Source organism: Corapipo altera, unplaced genomic scaffold (assembly GCF_003945725.1).
Source record: "Corapipo altera isolate COAL_440 unplaced genomic scaffold, ASM394572v1 347, whole genome shotgun sequence".
Lineage (NCBI taxonomy): Eukaryota > Metazoa > Chordata > Aves > Passeriformes > Pipridae > Corapipo > Corapipo altera.
Genome location: NW_020885079.1, coordinates 241,346 through 263,184, shown reverse-complemented (window position 1 = coordinate 263,184; position 21,839 = coordinate 241,346). Strand labels below are relative to the sequence as shown.

The 21,839-nt window shown below is 54.5% G+C and overlaps 1 protein-coding gene and 1 long non-coding RNA gene across 3 annotated transcripts; both read left to right on the top strand.

Annotated features, from left to right (window-relative positions):
- Window positions 1-7,032: 7,032 nt before the first annotated feature.
- LOC113960079 lies at window positions 7,033-17,797 on the top strand. Its single transcript, XR_003531972.1, has 3 exons — window positions 7,033-7,252; window positions 17,748-17,754; window positions 17,786-17,797. It is a non-coding gene; the product is annotated as an uncharacterized LOC113960079 (long non-coding RNA).
- LOC113960078 lies at window positions 9,299-12,493 on the top strand. Of its 2 annotated transcripts, XM_027669435.1 has the most exons (6): window positions 9,299-9,437; window positions 9,469-9,630; window positions 9,724-9,828; window positions 11,148-11,240; window positions 11,760-12,093; window positions 12,392-12,493. In XM_027669435.1, exons 2-6 carry the CDS (start codon window positions 9,534-9,536, stop codon window positions 12,474-12,476), a joined length of 714 nt encoding a protein of 237 aa, XP_027525236.1. In that variant the 5' UTR covers window positions 9,299-9,437; window positions 9,469-9,533; the 3' UTR covers window positions 12,477-12,493. The 2 variants fall into 2 exon arrangements, with proteins under 2 accessions (XP_027525236.1, XP_027525235.1); XM_027669434.1 differs by having other exon boundaries at window positions 9,299-9,630.
- Window positions 17,798-21,839: the final 4,042 nt, after the last annotated feature.

Here is a 21,839-nt window from a genome sequence, read left to right as displayed (position 1 = left end):
CCGAGCAAGCTCCTTACCGGGGGGCAACGGAAACCTCGCAGGCGGCTACCGCCACTATAAAGGTGGGCCCAAAGCCCCGCCCCATAAAGGGGCCCCCCTGAATCCCTGCCCCCCCGAGGCTCCGCCCTCCGTAGGGGACCTCCGAAGTCCCCTCGCTCGTTAAGCCCCGCCCCGCCCCGGCAGCTCAGCCGTGAGGCAGAGGAACCCTGTGCCCTGAACAGCGTTCCCTGTAAGTGCCTGCCCCCACTTCCCCCCCGCTCCGGCAGCGACACTTGAGGGTCACAGACGTGTATTGGAGTGTGGTAGCGTTGGAGACGGTTCTCCAAGAGAGAGACGGTCCTAGGAGGATCCCCTTGGGGGTGGTGTCCCCGTGAAGGGGTACTGGGGTGTCAGGTTGGGGATCTCTAACAAACTGAGGGGTGCCGGGGTCAGGAAGGGGACCCCCACCCTGGATAGAGGTCCCTTTGGGGGAGACCTCGTAGGAGGGTATTGGGGAAGAGGGTGAGGGAATGGGGGGAATGCATCTCAGTGTGGAGGTCCCGTAGGGGTCCCCCATAAGATTAGGAGTGTGAAGATGTCAGGATGGGGGCCCCAGGGTGGGGGTCTTGGTGGAATGGTCCTGGGGGCTGGGTCCAGGTGTGGGGATCCCGGGGCTGTCCCCCTCAGACATCACCACCCAGATGCCCCACAGGTACCAGGCCAGCAGCAGGTTCTTGAGGAACAGGTGTGCAGCAAGCACAGGTACATGTCCTCCAGCAGCGCACTGTCACCTGCACCCCAAAACCCCTCAGCACCCCCAACCACCCCACAGCCTCCTCCAGGGGCAGCAACCCTGCAAAATACACCTCCAGGGGACAGTGTCCCTCCAAACCCAACCACAGTGGACTCAACACCCTGCTCCCCTAAAAGTGGAGAGGGGGCTCCAACACCGAGCAACGGTCTTCCCACACCTTGACAGCCCCCCCTGGGGAAAAGTGACCCCTCAGCACCCTCAGGTCTTTCAGAGTCTCCCCCAACACCCATGGGACCCCCCTCTCCCAGCAGCCACAGTACTGCCCTAGCCCCCCTGGAACACCGCCCCATCCGTGTACATCCTCCTAGACTCCCCCCTTCAGGTCCCAGAAGACCCCCAAAATTCTCAGTCCCCATGGCCCCCCCTCAGCCCCAATAGCCCCACCCTTAGCAACCATGGAGACCCTCCTAAATGTCCCCAGTCCCACAGAGACACCCCCAGCACCCATAGGACCCCTCCCCAGCATTTATGAGATCCCCCTCAGCACCCCTGGGACCTTTCCCACCCCCTAAGCCCCCTGGATTTCCCCACAGTACCTATAGAATCCCCCACAACCCCTCTGGGACACAGCCCCCCGGCATCCACAGCTCCCTGCCAAACACCCATCCGAGGTGGGGGGACACAAGGACATCAGGAGGGACACAGGGCCATCAAGCGATACACAAGGACATCGGGGGAGGACAAGGCCACCACGTCATAGGGAGGGAGTGAGGGAACAACAAGGACATGTGGTAGCTGGAACAGCATGGAGGGGGAGCCCTCTGGGGAGGGGGGTGGTCCCCAGGGTTTCCATGGAGTGTTTGAGGGGTCCCAGGGTGGATTTGGGATGTCCCAGGGGCTTCCCACCAGCTGTTTGGGTGTCCCAGGCTGGATTTAGGGGATCTGGAGGGCAAGTGTGGAATCCCAGGAGAGTCCTGGAGGGTGTTTGGGGGATGTCAGGGTGGATTTGGAGGAATCTGAAGAGGGATGGAGGGTCCCACAGGGGTTCACAGGGACTTTGAGGCGTTCTAGGGTGGATTTAGGGGGTCTGGAGGGAGTTGGAGAGCCCCAGCAGGTGTTTGGCGGGGGTGGGAGGGTCCTAGATCAGATTTGAGGGGTGCCAGAGATGTCTGAGGGGGTAGGGGGCATTTTGGGGGGTCTTTTGGTGGATTTGGGGGTCAGGATGTCTTGAGGTGGATTTGGAGGGTCCCAGGTGGTGTTTTGGGGAGGGGCTGGAAGGTCCCAGAGTAGATTTGGGGGGTCCGGGGGAGGTTGAAGGGTCCCAGGGGTTGATATGAGGGGTGCAGAGTGGATTTGGGTAGTCTGAGAGGGTGCAGTGTCCCAGGGGATGTTTGACAGGGGGTCCTGTGGGGAATGGGGGTTTCCAGGGTTGATTGGGGCCTGGTTGGATTTGGGGGACCAGGGGGGTGTGGAGGGTCCTCGGGGATGTTGGGGATCCTGGGGTGGATTTGAGAGAGTCCCACAGGGGCTGTTGGTGGGCATCCCTGGGGGGTCTGGGGAACATTGGGAGTCCCGAGTTGGATTTGGAGGAGTTCCAGGGGGTGTTTGGGAGGGTCCTGGGGGGATTTGGGGAATCCCAGGGTGGATTTTAGGGGTTCCAAGGGGAGGTTGGGGGATCCCAGAGTGGGTTTGGAGGGGTTCTGAGAGGATTTGTGGGGTCCTAGGGGAGTTTGGGAGTCCTTGGGGGATAGTGGGGGGTCCTGGGGAGGCAGGTGTCACAATCCACTAGTCAGGAGCACAATGTTCATTGTAAATTCTTGTCATGCCGAACAAAGACCCCAGACACGTGTCAGGGAACTTCTGTGTACAGTCGTTTTCACTCTGGCAGCGAACCACTGTTTAGACTCAAAAGATATTGGCCAACAAGCCCTTAAATTTTACAAAACACTTCAACAAGTGGGAGCTAACAAGCCCTGAATTTTTGCAGTACACTTCAATAAGCTCTCAATAAGCAACACTACTTCTCAAAGTTGCTGCCCACCAAGCCACTACACACTTCCACAAGCTCCCCACTCCCACAGCAAATTTCTGTATGGAGTACAGGGTAGAATATGATAGTTGCTCTTTACCCAGGCAAAGCAAGGGGGGGGGACAAATAAAGGCAGAAGAGAGGGAGAGAACAAAGGTTACCAGTCCTCAGATCCTACGTTTATCCCGCCGCATGGATGGTCCAGAGTTGAGGTGGTGAGACAAAGAAAAAGAGAGGGAAAAGAGAAGAGAGGGGACTGATCCACTTCTTTCATAGTTAACCTGTTGCGGCCTCTCATGTAAACTAGATTTTTCACGCTGTTTTGGTTCGTGCATGAACAGCCAGCTCTCTGAGCCCTCCAAGACATGAGTCAGGGGGGACTGAGCATGACTCTCAAGGTGGAGCAGGAAGCTGGCTCAACAGAGATGGGGAAGTTGCCTCACCTCTGCAGGACCCTCTCTTCCAATCACAAGTTTCCTGTTGCGACAGTCAGAATGAGACAAACATGCATATGCCTGGTCCTCCACTCCAATCCATAGTTCAAACATTCCTTACTGTTGATTGGGCATAGGGCTCATCTTCAGCTGCAGTGATCTTTATGTAGCAGAGAGAGGGAGAGAACTGGGAGGAAGCAGAAGACGGTAAGCAGCCAATCATACAGCAAATAAGGGCTATGCCCATCATTTAAAACAGAAATCCAACCGATGTTGTGCTCCCAATTTGTGATAACCCCTTTCTCCACCCTATGAGCCCCAAAAATTTTAAAAGAGAAGAAATATGCAGTCCAAGGTACAATTCATTGAATCAGTCCTTTGGTTGCATTGATAAGAATAGTTCAGCTGTCTGGCCTTCATCTTTGCTTGGGCCTCTTTGAAATTGTGGATGGTGACGCAGCACTCTCTGTTGACGAGGCTGAGTATCCCCTGTACCCCTTAATAATCAGGTGTGCTGCAACACATCAGTCTCTCAGAGGTTGTTAAATTGAACACTCTGATATGACACAGGGAAGGAATTCCAATACTGCATTTCAATCCAGCATGGTATTCCAGTGTTAGATAGGAATAAAATTTTCCACCTGAACACCTCCAAGCCAGCCCCAAATGGACTGTATATTTTGCCATTTTACAATTATAGGTGTTAGTAAGACTCAGGATATTTATTTGTAGTTCTATATACAGACCAATTTCTTTTATGGGGCACCACACTGAGAAATGTATGAGGTGTTGATGCCATTACAATTACAACAAGTACGCATATTTCAACTCAAAGTTCCAATGCTAGATATAAACCATGTTTCAGTTGGGGTGTTCCCAGATCAAGTGTTACAAGTAATAAACATCACAGCAAACAAATTCATAGGCAACAGAATCTTAGTCCTTCCTGTGTAAACCAGGAGATGGCAAGGCAAAGCCCTTGGATGTGAGACTCCCCATATTCTTACAAGTTGTTGCATTAGCTTCCAAGCTAAGTTTGGCATCTTATTACAATAGTTTACATTTAACAGGAACAAGGCACAAAGGACACATTGCCAAAACATCCTGGTCAATAGCAATAGGTACAAATTATAAAACCACCAGGAAAACAACAACACAAGGTCAAAATTCCTGACATTAACATCAATCTATAGTACAAGGTTAATTGCTCCATTGTAGTTCTTGTAGGAAAGGAGAAAGGGAAAATGCCCAGTCCTAAACTGGTGGTTAAAAAGAAGGCACTATCCCTTTGATGTAGATACAATACTCTTTATCATGGGCATAAACGTCTACCCACGAATAACTGCCCAATTGTGTTTTAAGTCACTGTTCCAATAGTGGATGAGTCCACTAAAACTGGCTGTCCTGGGTGGTGCTTCAGTTTACCTGGATCTTTACTTTCCCTTCTGTGAAAGATTCAATTAATCCTGTCTCCCTTGGCCCACTCCTGTACCATACCAGCAGTGCAGTGGTTGCTGGATTAGAATCCGTTGGAACTGGACTTGGGTAAATAACTGAACAACCATTTTAAAACTCTTTGTGTGCTTTCGTCTGTGGCTTAACTAACATAGTCTGCTTGGGTTAGTCCAGATACAATCTCCACATTTGAGGTGGGAATACTTACAGGGCCTCCCTTCTCCTCATTTAACTGATCCTGCAATAACTTTGATATCTCAGTCACGCTTTAAGTCACTGTTTTGGTAGCAATTTGCTGACCCTGACCATTGTTTCTGGTTTCAGTTTTAATTAGGAGTCCAGATTCTACATCCTGCAATTCCTCTCTCTCTCATACACATCCCAAAGCTCCCCCTGAAGCCTCCTAATATGATTGCATTTGGCAGCAAGCAGCCCTTCTGCCTGCAGCCTCTTTTCCTGATTACGCTCAGCAACAAACATCACCTTTTCCTGAAGCCTGCTCCCCCTCTCCAGGGGATCTAAACCCCCTGACCAATAGGCAACCCTTTGGGTTAGGCACCAGGGTTCACAGGAATCATTTACACTTAGGAAAATCCCCGGTTCCCAGTATCCCTGGGCCTCCTCTTTTCATCTTTATGCTCCACAGCAGCTGCTGCCTGCACTTTTTCAGTGTCTCTCTTCTCCACAGTTGGCTCCTTTTCTGTTGCTTCAGCTGCCTGCACTCGTGGCTCTGCCTTCTGTTCCACAACTACTTCTCCAACCTCTTTTGCCTCCTCATCCAACACTCCTGTCTCTCTGTCTTTCTCCTCATCCTCCTCAACCACTATTACTTTTAATTCCCCCCGGGTTAGTCACTCTCTTTGTTTCTAAGAGTTTTGCAGGCTGATCAAGCCTCTCACCAATTCTTTATCTGAGCAGTTAAGTCCTTGTACTCTCCCCTGCCAGCTTCTCATTCCTGCCAATGTATGCCTCTCTCCAATGCCTCTTTCAATGTATTCTGCCTCTTGGCAGCCTTACAAGGTTTGATGTGCATTTGTCTGGTATGGTCCCTTTCCACATGCCACAGAGATTCCAGTTTCCCTCTCTCATTTTGCTCTCTGTCTGAACGTTTTTGTATAAATTTGTCTGTCTTGTTTTGCTCTCTATCCAAATGTTTTAGGAGGAGTCATGAATCCTTTTATCCTTACCATCAGCACAACACAATATGCCACATATGAAGATGAGGATGGGGCAAGCATTGTCTCGAGCTGGTTCCTCACCAGGGGATCCCAAATAAAGAAATCCCTGGGCAAGGACACCCCAACAAGCTCCACTTCCCCTCCCTCAGCCCAGACCAAGAGCATTATCAGGGCCTGGAGGCTTCTTGCTCTCAGTTGCTTTGCTGTTTGTTCCCAAGGGGCTGCCACGTGCTCAGCTTCACCCCCTCTGAGGGGAGTTTTGGGGGGTCATTGGACTGCAGTCCATGGTGGAACATGGTGGTTACAGCTCATGCCCCGCCATCCATGGGCTGGAAGCTGCAGCTTTGTGTATTCCAAAGACTGGGCATGTTCCAATCAGCAGCTCCAGCTTTCCCTTGGATCCATCTCTGCCTGACACAACACAGAGAAAGTTCATCCCACGGCCTCACAACTTTATGTCAAGCAAGCACTGAGATGCTTTCTGACGGAAAATGTTCCACACAGAAGGCCTGGAAGCTGAGCGGGTTGGTTCCATATCAATCACATGCCTCGCACGCCCCTCCTCAAATGTCTGGCCTGAGTGCACTGACCCTCCCCAGACTGCTGGGCAGCTGGTGCTGGAGGCTTAAAAGATGATTCGCTCCTCCAAATGGTGGAGTGAATCCTGAAGAGACCCTTGGAAGCTAAAAGAGGGTTTAGGCCTAAAAATGAACCTTCCGACTTGCTAAAGAAGACTTTGGACTCTACAAGTGAGGCTCAACTGGCCAATTACAGTCAGTTTACGTCTTTGCCAAACCTGAAAACAAACCCAACCTGCTCTGTTCTTCCTTGCATGGTCTCACTGCTGACAGCAGTCAGAAAAAGCACTTGGGATGAGGTTTGGTTTCAGTCAGGAATCTCACACTGTGTGAGACTTAGTGCTCCAGGAGAGAGTCCTGGGCATTCCCTCCAACCTCCTCTGGATGGCTTCGGGTCAGGATGCTGAGGGGAGGACAACTTTTTCTCTCTCTCTACTTGCCCCTTCTCTGCAGCCTCTCCAGCAGCAGCACTTTGCTCCCAAGCTTTGACAGAACCACTTAGAGAGCCTTTCCCTTCCCATCAAGGATCTAAAGGACAAAGGAGCTAGGAGGAAACAGCCCTTGTGCTGAGTTAGGTCTTCCTAGCATGTCCAGAGAACATGGCCAGGGTGTGTCCTGAGGCTCCTGAAAAGAGGACACTGCTGGAAAAGGAGTCCCATGGATGAGCCCATAGTGGCACCTTGGCCATGACATCCACCAGAACTGAGGGATCTTTGAAGCACACCTCCTAACTGCACTCCTAGGAGGAAACGGCCCCCAGAATGGCACTGATTCCAATGATGTCCCTGTTTTGCCCTGATCACTCCATCCATAGCCACAGCACCCTGCTACCACATCTCTTTTCAGTGTGGGGCATCACAGAGCTGTGGAGCCCTTTGGGTGCAGGGGAGTGGCACCAAAAGAAAGGGCTCAAACCTAGATCCTACTGAAAGGGTCTTCTGGGGTTCTTTCAGCACTGAGCAGAGCACCTCAGGCCTTGTTCTTAGTCCCTGTGCTGCTTTGGGTCTTGATGGCTGCCAGATGAAGACCTTGGAAGCAGAGTCCTCAGGCACCCTGGCCTGGGCACTCCTTGATGGTGATGTGCTTTGGAGAGGAACATTCTTTTCTCTTTCTCTTCCAAGAGGAACTTTATTTTGTCCTTCTCTTCCTCCTCTGCCCCTCTGAGGTGTTGCAGCCTATATGTGGCTCAGCTTTGACACTTGGCCCTTAGGTGCAGGTTTGCTCTTGGCTTGGTCAGTCACAGGTTGCTTTTTCCAATGGTGGCCCCAGGATAGCTGGTGGCTCCCTGGAAAAACACAACAGGAGGGTTCTGCCTGAGGGCAGGAGGGGTCTGAGGCCACATTCTGCCTACCAGAGCCATGTGCTGCTCGGCCCATGGCTGTACTCAGCTCAGGAGAGGAAACCTCTTGAGCTGGGACCCTCGGCTGGCACACGGCTGTCCCCACGCACAGCTCAGGCCACCACACTGGGGCTCTTCTGAAGGGCTGGAGAGGAACCAGTCCTGTTACATGGGGGGCTCCCAGAAGCCCCAGGCTCTCTGGATGCTGCCCTCACTGCTCCTGGGCAGTGGTGGATGGCATGTTTGGTGCTGGGAATGGCTCTGGCTGGAGCAGGAAAAGGCCCCACACAGACACCAGCCCTGAGCCTCATGGCTTATCTGACCCGAGAACTGTCCCTCATCTCCATCGCCTCCTCATCCCAGGGCTGCTTGCCTGCCTTAGTAGTGGAGCTCAAATGAGCAGGTGCAGGCAGTCCAAGAAGCCTCCCAGGAACCAGGAACAAGAGACCTTCTCAGAACAGCAAGGCTGTGATGCTGCCAGCCACAGTGACACACAGCAATGCTGAGGCCTCTTCCCAACATATCCAAGAGGGACTTCCCGCTCCCCTTGCACCGCTGTTTCCAGAGGCCTGGCACCCTCCCCAGTGCCAGCACTTTCTGGCCTCCTCTGCGAGCATATCCATAGTGCCATGTTTGGGACAGGGAAGCTGGATGATGCCCCTGAGGTGACAGAGTCTCTTTTAAAAGTAGAGGTAATTTCCCAGAGTGAGGATAGGCCCTCAGATCGTCGCCCTTCTCCTGTACCCAGGGTTGGGGGTCTTGGTCACCTCCCACCTCAGGGCTCAGCTCCTGTGACGCCAGCTTGAGGAGAAATGGCTGTGCTGAGCTGGCACCAAACTTTGTCACAAGACAGATCCTTATGACAATCACCACTAGGAATTCTTCCATGAGATCACAGAAACCAGTTGCCCATGCTAATGGAAATGTGATGGGAGATGCCTCACTTGACAGGTGGCAAGTCCTCTTTTTTCTTCCACTTGTCCCCACCAGGGACATGTCTCAAGGCCCTGAAGAGAATCCCTGTGCAGTGATGTGGGCAGAAACTCAAATTTGGACATGGAAACAGAGACAGCGCAAGCCCAATCCACAACACCACCAGCCTTTGCCACTTGCCATGGTCATCTGCTCACAGGCAAGTTTTGGCACTGGTTGTAAAGGCCACTGTTTTCCCAAGTCATCTGTGCCCCATCCCCAAGAACTATCCTGGGAGATGACATCACCCAGTAAAGGATTCCTGACCTTGATGGGGAAGCAAGTGTCACCTAAAATCCTTCCTCTGTTCCCTCAGGTCTGTGACTCCTGGCAGGTATCTCTGGGAGTGTGCTGCGCTCTGCTGGAGACAGCAGAATTGCCAGGGAGCAGCTCCAGACTCTGCTGCAAGAAACAACCCAAAGAGCATTGAGTCTGTTGGGGTTGGCTCCCTGCTCTGTAGTTCCTTGGGAATCCTCCCCAGCAGCTTGAAATGTTGTGCTTCTCATGGAGATGGTGGAATGTTGACGGTAGGAGCCTCCCATGCCGTGGCAAAGCCCCACCATGAGATGACAAAGCCAGGCCATGAAGTCACAAGGCCAGGCATTTGTGTGCAGTGCGGGGCAGGTGCCACAGGCATCACTCCAGCAGCTGCAGGAGCAGCAGCAGTGTCAGCAGAGCCTGCACTGACAGTGCCAGCAGTGCCAGTGCCTGCAGTACCTGTAGTGCTTGCAGTGACAGTGACAGCAGTGAGCAGTGACAGTGCCAGCAGTGGCAGTTCCAGCAGTACCAGCTGTGTCAGCAGTAGTAGTGACAGCATGGTGCAGGCGCGGTGGACCCTGGCCCTCATCCTCCTCCTGGTGGTCCTGCCAGCCAGGGGTGTCGGGGCTGCTCCGTGGCGACCGTGGGCAGTGGGTAGGTGGGCAGACCAGGGCCAGCCCCCAGCTCTGGCAGATCCCCATGAGGAATGGGGACTTGCAATTCAGCTGACACACTTTCTCTCTAAAGCTCTGGAGCGTGAGCCTGTGGATAAGGAGGCACCTCAGGAAGACCATCAGGCAGTGCCAGTCCCTTGGGAAAACACTGGGACCGTTCAGCCAACAGGAGTGTCAGGTAATCGCTGTCCTTCGGCCACCTGGCAACATCCGCCGAGATCCCGAGTGTCTGCAGGCCCTGCCCCGCTGCTGCTGCTGCTGCTGCTCCTCGTGTCAACAGCCAAACTGTCAGCACAGAGCCAGAGCTCTGCCAGCAGCCAGGAGCGACCGGGGTCCCTGTTGCCTCGGGACGGGGGAAGTTGTGGACGTCACTGTGCCAGGAACACGCACTCAGACCCTCTGTGGATGTGGGGAGAGGCTCACTGCCCCCCACATCCTGTTCTCAGGGATTTCACAACTTTGCCCTTTAGGGAACTAGGTCACCTGGATCCCACTCAGCAGATCACAGGAAATGTGACTCTGGATTGAATGTCCTTCCTGCAACACCTGCATCCCAGAGCTTGCCAGGAGGCCCTGGAGGCCCTGGCTCAACAGAGGGGATCCCTCCTGGGAACTGGGGTCCAAAGGGCTGCACCAACGGGTCCAGCACGGCTTGGAGGGACCCTGCAACATCCTCCTGCAGCCTCTGTGCCTGACCCATGCTTAGGCTTTACCTTTCCCTGATCCTTGGCAGTTCTGGCCAGTCCTGGGGAAGGCCCCCACTCTGGGCTGGAGGAATGTTTTCCAAATTATCCAGGCACTGGGCAGTCCTGCCAGAGGTCATACATGGGAGACAAGACCTGAAAACTGGGAGCGGGCAAGCGCTGCCCATGCTGGAGAAAGGGCAGCGAGGGAGAGCGAGGTTCGGGTGTCTCCTGAGGACCCGAGTGTGTCCCCTCAGAGTGTGGGTGCTGGGCTGGGGAGAAAGAGCTGGGGGTGACCTTCCCTGACACAGGGATGAGTTTTGTCCACCTCATTCCAAGGGGATGAGTTTTGTCCATCTCACTCCAAGGGACAATTGGTCCCTCCTTGCTCTCCATCTGGCCCCCTGAGTCCTGTTTGGGGGACAGTGTGTCCCCCACAGTCAGAAAGAGTGTCCATCAAGGCAGCACCTACCAAGCCTGGAAAGGGAAGGTGAGCGCCTGCAAGAGAAATTGTGGACAGATGTGAATGTGAAGGATCCACAGGAATGGGGAGCAAAGCCTGGGTGTACCATGTTGTTCCATGATCCCCTCCCCTGTTCTGCTATTCGGTCAGGACAGAGGGTGCCCCAAGGTGTGACGGGAGCTCTCATGGGGGGTCTGGTTGCAGCTGTGGACACAGGAAGGGCTTTTCCTGCTTCTTGGCTGGACCCTGGTGCTGGAGAGGGTCACGGGTCAGTCCTAACTGACTGCACAGCCTGAGTGCTGCTTCCAGGGTTTGCTGGGGCAGAAATGTAACTTTATTCTTTCCATTAAGGTCCAGAGTATCAAGACGGAAGGGGACAATCTTCCCAGGACACATCCAAAGTGCTACATGAAATCCTTGGACAGTTGAAGACGATAGCACAAGGTGGGTACAGGTCACTCCTAACTGGCACAGTGGGGCAGCAGAGGTTTTGGATAAATGTAGGGACATGCCATAGCCTCCCCAGCCCACACCTCAGAGCCTCACTGCAGGGACCCTGCAGGTGTTGGCAAGCTGCAAGGATGGTCCAGAATCTCTGCTGCCAGTTGTGGCTCCAGCTGAGTCCCAGGGACTACGGCTGCCCCAGTCAGACCATCCCTGGCCAGAGTGCAAGAACAATTGTGGACAAATGTGAAGGATCCTCAGGAACGGGGAGCAAAGACAGACACTGGGAGAACTGGACTGCGGCCACTCCAGAGCCCAAGCGAAGCCGAGAGGAGAGAGAGAGAGAGAGGCTCTGGAGATCATGGACTTGCAAGGCCTTTGGGAGTTTCCTTGGCTTCTACTGAAGCCACAGAAATGTTGCCACCCAGGATATTCCCTCATTCAGACATGCCAACAAAGTCGGAAAGAACATTTTCTGGCAATGTCAGGGCACATTGATGTGCACAATTGTTCCTCCAGGTGTGAACAGCCTCAGCCTCAACAGCGCCGTGGATGGCAGAAGATTCACCAGCACTGTGGTGGGCAGGGCAGACCCAAACCTTGTGGATGGCAGGACAGACCCAATTGCTGTGGTGGGCAGGGCAGATCCAAATGCTGTTGATGGCAGGACAGACCCAAACACTGTGGATGGCAGGACAGATCCAAACGCTGTGGTGGGCAGGGCAGACCCAAACTCTGTGGGTGCTGATACCTTCCAGACGTACTGCATAGAAGGCATCGTGGCTGTCCTGGGCTCAATGCTGCTGGGGATGGTGCTGTGTTGTGTATTCCACTTGTGGAGGAAGAGGAGAAAGTGAGTTGGTGGGCCTGGGGGGAGTTGCCAAACTGGTATTGGATGGCTGCTATCAGCTAGAGCAGCCATGGGGTTTTCCGAGCTAAGGTGCTCTGGGTGCCCAGTTTGCCACTGCCCAAACTCAGTAGAGATTTGTGCTGTGAGCTGGTGCCCCAGAGCCCAGAGCTCTCTGTGCCCACAGCTCCCCTGTGCAGCCGGGTGCCCACACCCCTCGGGGCACCCAGTGCTGCTCCGCACCCTCACACCCACCCTGCACCCCCGGCCGTGGTCGGGCCTCAGCAGCTTCCTCTCTCCACAGGCGCCTCGCAGCTTCGAGAGCCGGCTCTGAGCGCCCCAACAGCCGGGCAGAAGCCAGCAGAATATTTGCAGGAGCGTTTAAATAAAGATCAGCAGCACAATCAACTGGGTTGTACCGGCAGCAAACCCAGGATGGGGCCCACCCCCAGTACCCCTCAGTCCCAACCCTTGGCCCCCCAGGGACACAAACCCAGGCCCGCTGTGGAGTCATAAAGCCATCTCCAAACCTGGAATCCCCTCCAGGGACATCCCCTCCAGACCCAGCATGGTCTGAGAACACGAGTTCCACCCCCAGTCCCACCGTGGGGTTCCATCCCAGGTACCATGGGGGTCCCCATAGCCTCCAGGGCCATCAGCCTCATCCCTGTCCCAAACACCTCTGAGGACATCAATTCCAGCCCCATCCCAGGTCTCAAACACCCCCAGGGCTGTCAGCCCCCCCTCAGCTCCCCATTCCGAGTTCCTGATTCCCTTTGGGATCATCAGTCCTAGACCCAGTGACATCAGAGGAGCCCATTCGCACCCCTGGTCCCATTGTCCCCAGACACAGCAGCCCCCCATCCCTGGGCACCAGCCCCCACTGGAGACATCAATGCCAGCCCTGTTATGGGGTCCTGTTCCCACCCCGGGTCCCCAACACCCCTAGGGACAGGAACCCTCCTGTCCCTCATCTCCAGTCTCATCCCAGGTCCACCATCATTCCTGTGGAGAGACCCACCACTGGCCAAGGCTGAGCCCAGCAGTGATGGCAGCAACCCCTCAGGGATGTAGAATTAAGAGGGAGTTAAAAGTGTTGCTGTTCTCTCTACTTTGAGACTGCATTGTATAAACAAGGGTTTGTGATCCAGCTCGGGGTTGGAGCTGAAAAATAATCAAAAATAATGTTTTGGCCTTTGAAATTGAGCTTTGGGCTCAAAATTTTACTGTTGGTGGCTTTTTAATAGTGTTGCAGCAGAGGGTTGATATTCCAGGGAACAGGCTACAGGGGTATTGTGATACAGGGAGTGTCCAGAGGAAGTGGCTGTCACAGAGGTGGGAGGGGAAAGGAATTGCAGTAGATGTCATGACATGGAAGAAGGAGATGCTGATGCAGGGGGGAAGTAGTTCGGGGGAGCCGTGGTTGTGTGCTCTTGGGAGCAAAAGGTTTATCCTAAAGAGCACAGACATACAAGCCGTATATCATGACAGAGCCAAACAATAACCTGGGAGGGGACTGGGGACCAGCCCCAGCATCTCTGATGTGTGCCCACCAAATCCACCACACAGTGCAAAGTCAGAACTAAGCACATAGCTGCTGCTAACCATGACAGAGACCATTTGTTCTGGTTTAGTCAGGGAGGGACTGAATTTTCTTCCTGGTGGCCCATATGGTGCTGAGTTTTAGATGCAAAGGGATTCTCCCTCTCTGTTCCATTCTCTGGAGATCCCACCTGGAGCCCACATCCAGCTCTGGGGCCCCCAGTGCAAATAAGACCTGGACCTGTGTTATGGATTATAAATCTGAGAGAGGAATTTTCCCTTCCCCTGCTTTCCCTGTAAGAGAAAACAGAGTTTGAAGGGGGAAGGGAGTTGATTAGCCTTACAAAGGAACTGGCTGATCTGTTTAATGGGCGATTAACTGCTGGAGTGAGGGGGGCGGGTTCTGTTCGGGGGCAAGGACGCAAGCTGGGTTGCTGGCTCCCTGGGGGTACACAGGCATTTTTTCTGGTGAGGGGGACCGGAGGTCTAGTTTTCTTTTGGCTGTTCATCCTGGTCAGCTCGACTTCTCATCCTGCTGGCTTCAACCTGCCTGACCGTCCCGCTCCTCGGAGCTGCTGTGCCTCAACGGAGAGTTTGCTTGCTCCAGCGGGAGAGGAGGGGGAGTCCACCTGAGACTGCGGTGAGTCTCCGCCACTTGAGACAGCGGTGAGTTCCCGTGGGAGTGTACTGCCTGCCTTCCTTTTCGTCCCCACGGAGGCGAGGACCCCCCCATCTCCTCCTCGGCTTCCCCACGCGGTCCGGGACCGCTCCCTCCAGCCCCTTTCCCCGCGGGGTGACTGCCGGAGCCCACAGCGCCCCCTGCCGACCATGACCGGGTACTGCAGGCCCTGCACCTTCCAGCGATCCCACAGCGCCCCCTGCCGACCACGACCAGGTACTGCAGGTCCCGCACCTTCCAGCTCTCCCACAGCGCCCCCTGCCGACCACGACCAGGTACTGCAGGCCCTGCACCTTTCAGCGACCCCACAGCGCCCCCTGCCGACCACGACCGGTACTGCAGGCCCTGCACCTTCCAGCGACCCCACAGCGCCCCCTGCCGACCACGACCAGGTACTGCAGGCCCTGCACCTTCCAGCGATCCCACAACTTCCCCGGCAGGTCACAGTTAGGACTGTGCTAACGGACAGGGAAGTATTCATTTAGACTTGTTGTTGTTGTTATTGTTGTTTCTTGTTTCTGTTTTTTGCCAACATACATATATCTTTTAATAAAGGGTTGTTATTTCTTCTGTTTTTCCACATTTTCCTCGAGTAAAGCCCCTTAATTTGACATTACAATTGCAGAGAGAGAGGAGTTTTTTCTACCTCATAACTCATCCTCTTTAGCAAACAGTCCAGTCTCACTCTGACTGCGACAACCTGTCAGAGCAGGTCCAGAGGAGGCCTTGAAAATGATCCCAGGGCTGGAACCTCTCTCTTGTGCAAGAATCCAAAGAAAGCTCAGTTCAGTCCAGTCCGGAGTAGAGAAGGCTCTGAGAGACCTTGTTGTGACCTTTCAGTGTACAAAGGGGCTTATGGGAAAGGCACAGAGAGACTTTTTACCAGGATCTGCAGTGTCAAGATCATGGGTGAGGGCTGTACACTGCCAGAGAACAGGGTAAGATCAGACATAAGGAAGAAATGCTTTATGGTGAGGGTGGTGAGGCCCCGGCACAGGTTGCCCAAAGAAGCTGTGGCTGCCACATTCCTGAAAGTGTTCAAGGCCAGGTTGGACAGGGCTTGGAGCAACCTGGGATAGTGGAAGGTGTACTGCCTGATGGCAGGTGGAAGGGTAGACCAGACGATCTTCGAAAGTCCCTTCAAACCCAAACCTTTCTCAGTTTATTTCTCTCTTTCAGCCTTTTTGGTTCCTTCTGAGTAAGGACAAAAGACTTCCTCCAGAGATGGCTAGGAGTCTCAGGGAGATATCAGGCACTGATCTGTCTCCAGGAGATGCAAAGCTGCTCAGAGAGCTAACTGGAGGAGTTTGGGACTGCAAAGTCTTTTTCCTCTCTTGCAGCAGTTTTCTTGCCCAAGTTCCTCCGGGAGGGGAAGGTAGGGTAGGTGAGTAGAGGGAGGTGGTGTATGGATTAGAGGGGTTGGGATGTCCTGGGTAAGGATTAAGGGACAAACAAATAATGCAGATGTCACTGTGGGAGTCTACTATAGACCACCCAATGATGAGACCATTGAATGACACCTCCAAATCAACTGCCTTTGTCCTTAGGGGAGACTTCACCTTTCCCGATGTTAACTGGGAACACCACGCAGCTGGCACAAATAGGTCCAGAGGATTCCTAAAGTCCCTGGACAATGACCTTGTTGTACAGGTACTCACGGAGCTGACTTGCAGAGGTGCCCTCCAGGATTTGTTCCCTGTTACCAGAGAGGGTCTTATGGGTGAAGTGGCACCTAGAAGCCATCGTGGCCACAGCAATCATGAAGTCACCAAGTTTAAAATCTCTGGTGACACCAGGAAAAGTGCCACAAAATTTCAACCCTGGATATGAGGAGAGCAGACTTCAGGCTGCTCAGGGAACTGGGAAAACCTTTCTGAGGGTGCTGGAGTCCATCAGTGCTGGCCACTTTTTAGTCACCACCTTCTAAGGACACAGAAGCAGCAATTCCCAAATGTCAGAAGTCAAGCAGGTGCAGCAGAAGCCTTGGCTGAACAGGACCTCCTGAGCAGGGATCTTCTTCTGGAAGAAGGCAGACCCATCACGACTTCTGGAGCAAAGGTAAAGAAAGGAAGCTGTATGCCCAAGGGGAGCGAGGTCAGGTGATGTGGGATGACAACAGAGAAACTGCTCACCGCTGTGGGGAGAAAATTCGTGTGGCCAAAGCTCAGCTGGAGCTGAAGTTGCCAGTACTGTGCAGGATGACAAAAAGGGCTTTTTTTAAATACATCAATAGCAAAAGCCAGCACAGAAATTACATATTCCTGTTCCAGGATGAGTCTGGTCACCTCACAAACAGGGACCGAGGCAAGGCAGGGATGTTTCATTTTTTCTTTGCCTCTGTCTTCAACACGGATGGCAGACTAAGAGGGTCCCAGTACCCTGAGCTGTGAGAATGATCAGTTCCCAGTCGACCCTGAACTTGTGCGGAATCTGCTCCAGCTGGATCCCTGTCAGTCCACGAAGCCTGATGGGTCCTGATGGCTTCCCCCCAGAGCCCCTAAACAGCTACAGCGGGGGCAGAGCTCCGGCGCCACCCGGAGGTTCGGAGAGGGAACTGCAGCCCCGCCATCGCCCCACCCTCCCGCGGGGGGCAGAACCGGGAACGGGGACAGGACCGAGCCGGGACACAGGGGGATGGGGAGGATGGGAGAAGACGGAGGACATGGGGAGAGTGGGAGGAATGGGGAAGGGGTGGCTGGGGACAAAGGGGACATGGGGGTGATGGGGCACATGGGGAGGGGGAGGCCAGGGATGTGGGGGACATAGGGGAAGGGGATGAGGATGGAGCGGAAATAGAGAGCGGGGCCGTGGAACACTAGTGGCAGTGCCGGGGTGGGGAGCCCAAGCCAGGGGAGCTGCCCAGCAGTGAGGGCCTGAAGCACTCCATCACCACCCCAGGTCTGGGAGAGGAGGGGAATTGGATGCCTGTCACCCCCCGAGGCACCCTCCCACTCCTAGGGGGCAGGACCTGCGCACCACAGAGGTCATGGAGGCCTGTCCCACCAGGCTGTGTGTGGAGCTGGGGGTCCCTCCCCAGGGTGATGGTGGGGTGGCCATGGACCCAAACCTGCTGCTGCAGCTCGCCCAGCAGATGGGCTGGGGGGGCGCTGTGCCTCACAGGGACAAGGTGCTGACAACCCAGGGCCAGGTCCAGAAGTGTCCCCATGTCCCCACCACTGCCTGCAGTGGGGCTGCGGGTGCCAGGGGAATGCCTCAGTGGGGTAAGGGTCCCACTGCCACTCCTGGGTGGCTGGGGGTCCCTAGGGTACTGCAGCACAGCCAGGGGTGCCACTGATGCCACTGGGCTCTGGGGATCCCTTGGGAATTGAAGTGGGGGGGACACACTGATGCCATGGGAGGGCTGGGGATCCCACTGCTACTTTGGGGACCTAGGGATCCCCTAGGTACTGGAGGGGAATAGGGGGCTGTTAAGTTAAAGGATCTGAGTTGGTTTGTCCCTTTGGTAATGACACCTAGAGAGCACAAGTCCCTGCTACTGCTGGATGTGCCCAGAGAGAGGCCATCCTGCAACTCCTCGGCTCTCCTACAACTCCTGAAGATGGCACTGGCTCAGCTGATCTGAGATGGAGACAAAGCTCTCGGGGAAAACTCTGCTACCTCTGGAGCAGTTCGAGTCACTAGAACAGTGACTCTTGTCCTGCTCTCACTGTGGGCGAACACACTGTCTTCGTTTGCCCTCCCCAAGGGACACAGGCGGGTGGTCTAGAAAAATGCAGCTCCTTTCCAGCAGGCACAGCATCTCCCTGATAATGAGACACACACAGACACAGAGCCAAAACCTCCCTTTCATCTGCGAACTCCGGAAGCATGAGAATTTTCCTTATCCAAGTGAATCTGCAGGCAGCAAGTCCTGGGCAGGTCTGCCCAAGAGCTTCCTCTTCCAGGCAGATGCTGCTGGGTCTCCACTCCTGATACAGCAGGATTTGGTGTCAGGGGAATGAGCGAGCCCCCACAATGGCCCAGACAGCAGTGCTTCCCTGGGGCAGAGAAGCAGCTGCACAAAGTGCTGGGATGAGACTGTCCCAGGATGCTGAGACACCTTCCAGTGGAATAGGTTGCTCCAAGCCCCATCCAACCCGGCCTTGAATACTTCTAAGGATGGGGGCAGCCACAGCTTCTCTGGGCAACCTGTATGTTTCTCCACTCCCAGTGTAAAAAATTTCTTCCTTGTGTCTAGCCTGAATCTCCCTTCTTTCAGTTTAAAACCATCACCTTTTGTCCTATCATGACAGGACCTGCTAAAAAGTTTGTCCCCATCTTCCTTATAAGCCCCTTTAAGTACTGAAAAGCTGCATGCAGTAAGGTCTCTCCAGAGCAGAGGGTCAGAATCCCCTCCCTGCCCTGCTGTCTATGCTGGGGATGAGCCTGGATAAGCCCTGTGGCTGCTCCAGCCCACGCAACAGACCCTGCAGCTGAACCAGAGCCCCAGCCAATGCTGGGACAAGTCACCCCCAGACACAAGAAAAACGGGCATGCATGTCAGCTCATTTAGGAAAGGAGGACAAGGAGTCCAAAGCAGGGTTATCACAGGAACAGGAGGAAGAGGCAGACCAAGAGGTAACCACTCAATCCCTGTTACTGAGTGAGCTGTGGGATATGTGAAAATATTTCAGCTGTCATCCAGGTGGGTTCATTATCACCTGGCTGCTCCAATGCTGGAATAACTGGGTTAGTATCATGGAATTAGAAACTAGGGAAGCCAAGCAGCTGGGATTGCTTTCTAGAGAAGGGGACATTAACAAGGCAATTGGAAGAGGGACACAGGCCCTCATCCTCTCAAGGCGACTCCTGCCAAGAGTGAAGAAAAGGTATTCCTACGGGGGAGATGTTGTTATGTTGCCCAGGCAAGTGGACCACGATGGAGAGAGGTATCCAGTACCTGAAGGAACTGGCCATGCTCAACACAGTTTATGATGACACGAACAACACACAGTTACCTACAGAGCCAGACGAAGCTCAGTGCACATGACCCACATGGAAGAACTTCGTACGGAGCCACCACTCTCATTTCCCAGTTCATTGGCAGTGACGGCCTGGAGAGACAAAGTGGCAACCATGGTGGATGAAGTGGTTCATCAGCTCCAGGAACATGAAGACAATCTCTCTTCCTCCTTCATCTTCCCTGTGGAGAAAGTGCCCCAGGAGTTCCAGCATTTCAGAGAGGAATGTCCTACTCCCATCCATATGGACCAGCCTCTCAGCTACAAACAGCAGGCACCCTTTCACTCAAGAGAGGATAGAGAAGGTGCAAACCACCAGAACAGCTGGACTGCCTGCCCCAAACTCCCTAAGAGGGGGACCACAAACCAGTAGTCGTTACTTGTGCCTGAAAAACCAGTCCATCCCCCCCAGAGCACTTGGGAACTGGCCCTACCCAGCTTAGGCAGGCACCCCTCTCATCCGCCTCTACCCCCTGGGTTCTGCAGGACCAGTCCAGCACCCTGCAGACCCTGTAGGAACAGAACCCACTCATGGACAGCTCCAAGGGTCAATCAGTGGTTTCAGACTAATGGCAGAATGATAAACACAGAGCAGCAGCACAATTATCTGGGTTGAAATGGCAGCAAACCCAGGAACTCACCAGTTCTTGTGAGGTGTGGAATGCAGATACTGGACAGTGCATGGGGTGGTGCAATGCTGTTGATGGGGACACTAGTACGAGGTTGAGATTGAGGACTGGGGCAGGCAGAAGAAGGTCCCTAGGCTGAGGAGGAAACAGTGCTCTGTGTTCACCTCCACTTATGCTGAAGGCCATACTACGGTCTTGACCAAGCGACTTCAATTTCTGGGCATATTTGGCACACTGCAGTGCTTTGTCCTGGTCTCAGGTCATTGGTCAGTGCCGGAGACCCTCAGCTGATGGCCTGAGCAGTGTTCTGGTTTAGCTTGGTGTAACTTGTCTTTCTACCTGTCTGCATTTGCTAGTCACCTGTGTCTTCCTCTTTGGAGGAATGATCTTTAGGAAGTTCTGCAGCACAAATCTTCTCCCTTCATCAACCCATCACAGCATGCTTGCATTTAATGCTGCTGCTCAACATTCTTTCCTCTCAGAGCTGTGAGTAGACTCTCCATCTGGAGGAGAGCTGTTCGCCTCGTAAACGCCAGGAGCAGACGAACTGCAGCTAAATGTGGATCCAATGGCCGTGACTGGCTGCCACAGGCCAGAGGACACTTTTGGTCTTGCTGCTGGGGAGGTGGAGCTCCATGAAGTTCACATTCCTCTTCCCAGGGAGCGCCGGTGTGGTCATGCCGGGAGCCTGTCCTAGGTGTGGGGAAGCATAGTGGGGGCAAGAGACAGGTGTCCTCCCCTGTGGGACTTGACACTGGTGGGGAGCAGGAGCTGCAGGGAGTCTTCAACCGAGGAGCTGGAGTGTCCTCAAGGGGGTGCCAGGGTCCACGGGGGAGACCAAGGGCCCAGAGCCCCACAGGGCTGAGGCTGGAGGGAAGCACTGGGCACTAGCCATAGAGTTGTGGCAGAGCCCATGTCCCCCCTTCCCCCCCCCCGGCCTGCTGCAGCACCCCCGGAGCTCCCACCCCCTTCAGGCTGCGTGGAATGGTGGTGGTGCCTCAGTATAGCACAAAAACCCTTCCCTTGCGCTGTCCCGGTACGCCACCGAAAGGCCTTGCCGCGCCCTGGCCTGTCTGCAACCCCAGGCCCCTCTGAAGCCACCCGACCCCAGTGGCTCCCGGCCAGAGGGTAATGGGGCAGAAGCTGCTGCCAGCTTCACCTTCCCCTCGCACTGTGCGCTGCATTGCCAGCACCGGGGGATTGCCAGCACTGGGGTCACCTCGTACACATCAAGGCCTCGCTCCAAGGCAGACCCCGCGGGGGTTGTTGTGGTGTAGTTCCATGTGCAGGAAGGGGTGGGGGGAGCAACAGTGCCCTTCAGGTACTGTGGGTGAAAGTGGGACAAAGGGGCAGACCTCCCCTTGTTCGGCCCACAGGATACTAGTCTACTCCCATCCATGCATCCTTTAAGTTGGAAGCTCTGGGATCACTCAGGAGCTGGGCACCCACGCATGAATCGGGAGCACTTACCACCCCACTGCAAATTGAGACTATGCCAAACATGGGATCTTATCAGAGCTGGGCACCCCCAAACTGGGATCACTACAACCCCCCCAAGAGGGACCATTGGGATCTCAGAGAGCCACCCCCTAACTGGGTTGCTGTAGTAGGAAGCACTGGGATCCTCCCAGCCTGAAACTCTTCTTACTGGAGCCATTGGGAGTCCCATCTTCACAGCATAGCAAACACCAGCTGTGCCCAAGGTCACCTGCTGACAGAGACCCACAAGGAACCCAAAAGTGGGGGTCACCACCCGTCCCCATACTTATTGCAGTCCCACAGCAGTGGGTAGAGGAGAGAAAGGGAGCCCTTTCCTAGATGCAGCACTGAGGACCCCCACACATCAGCTCAGTGCCAGGACCAGCTGGTACCCCCTCCTTCTTTTTCCACCAGCCCCCCCCCCCCCCCGCCTGCTCCAGCTGGGGGACGGAAGGGGGCTGC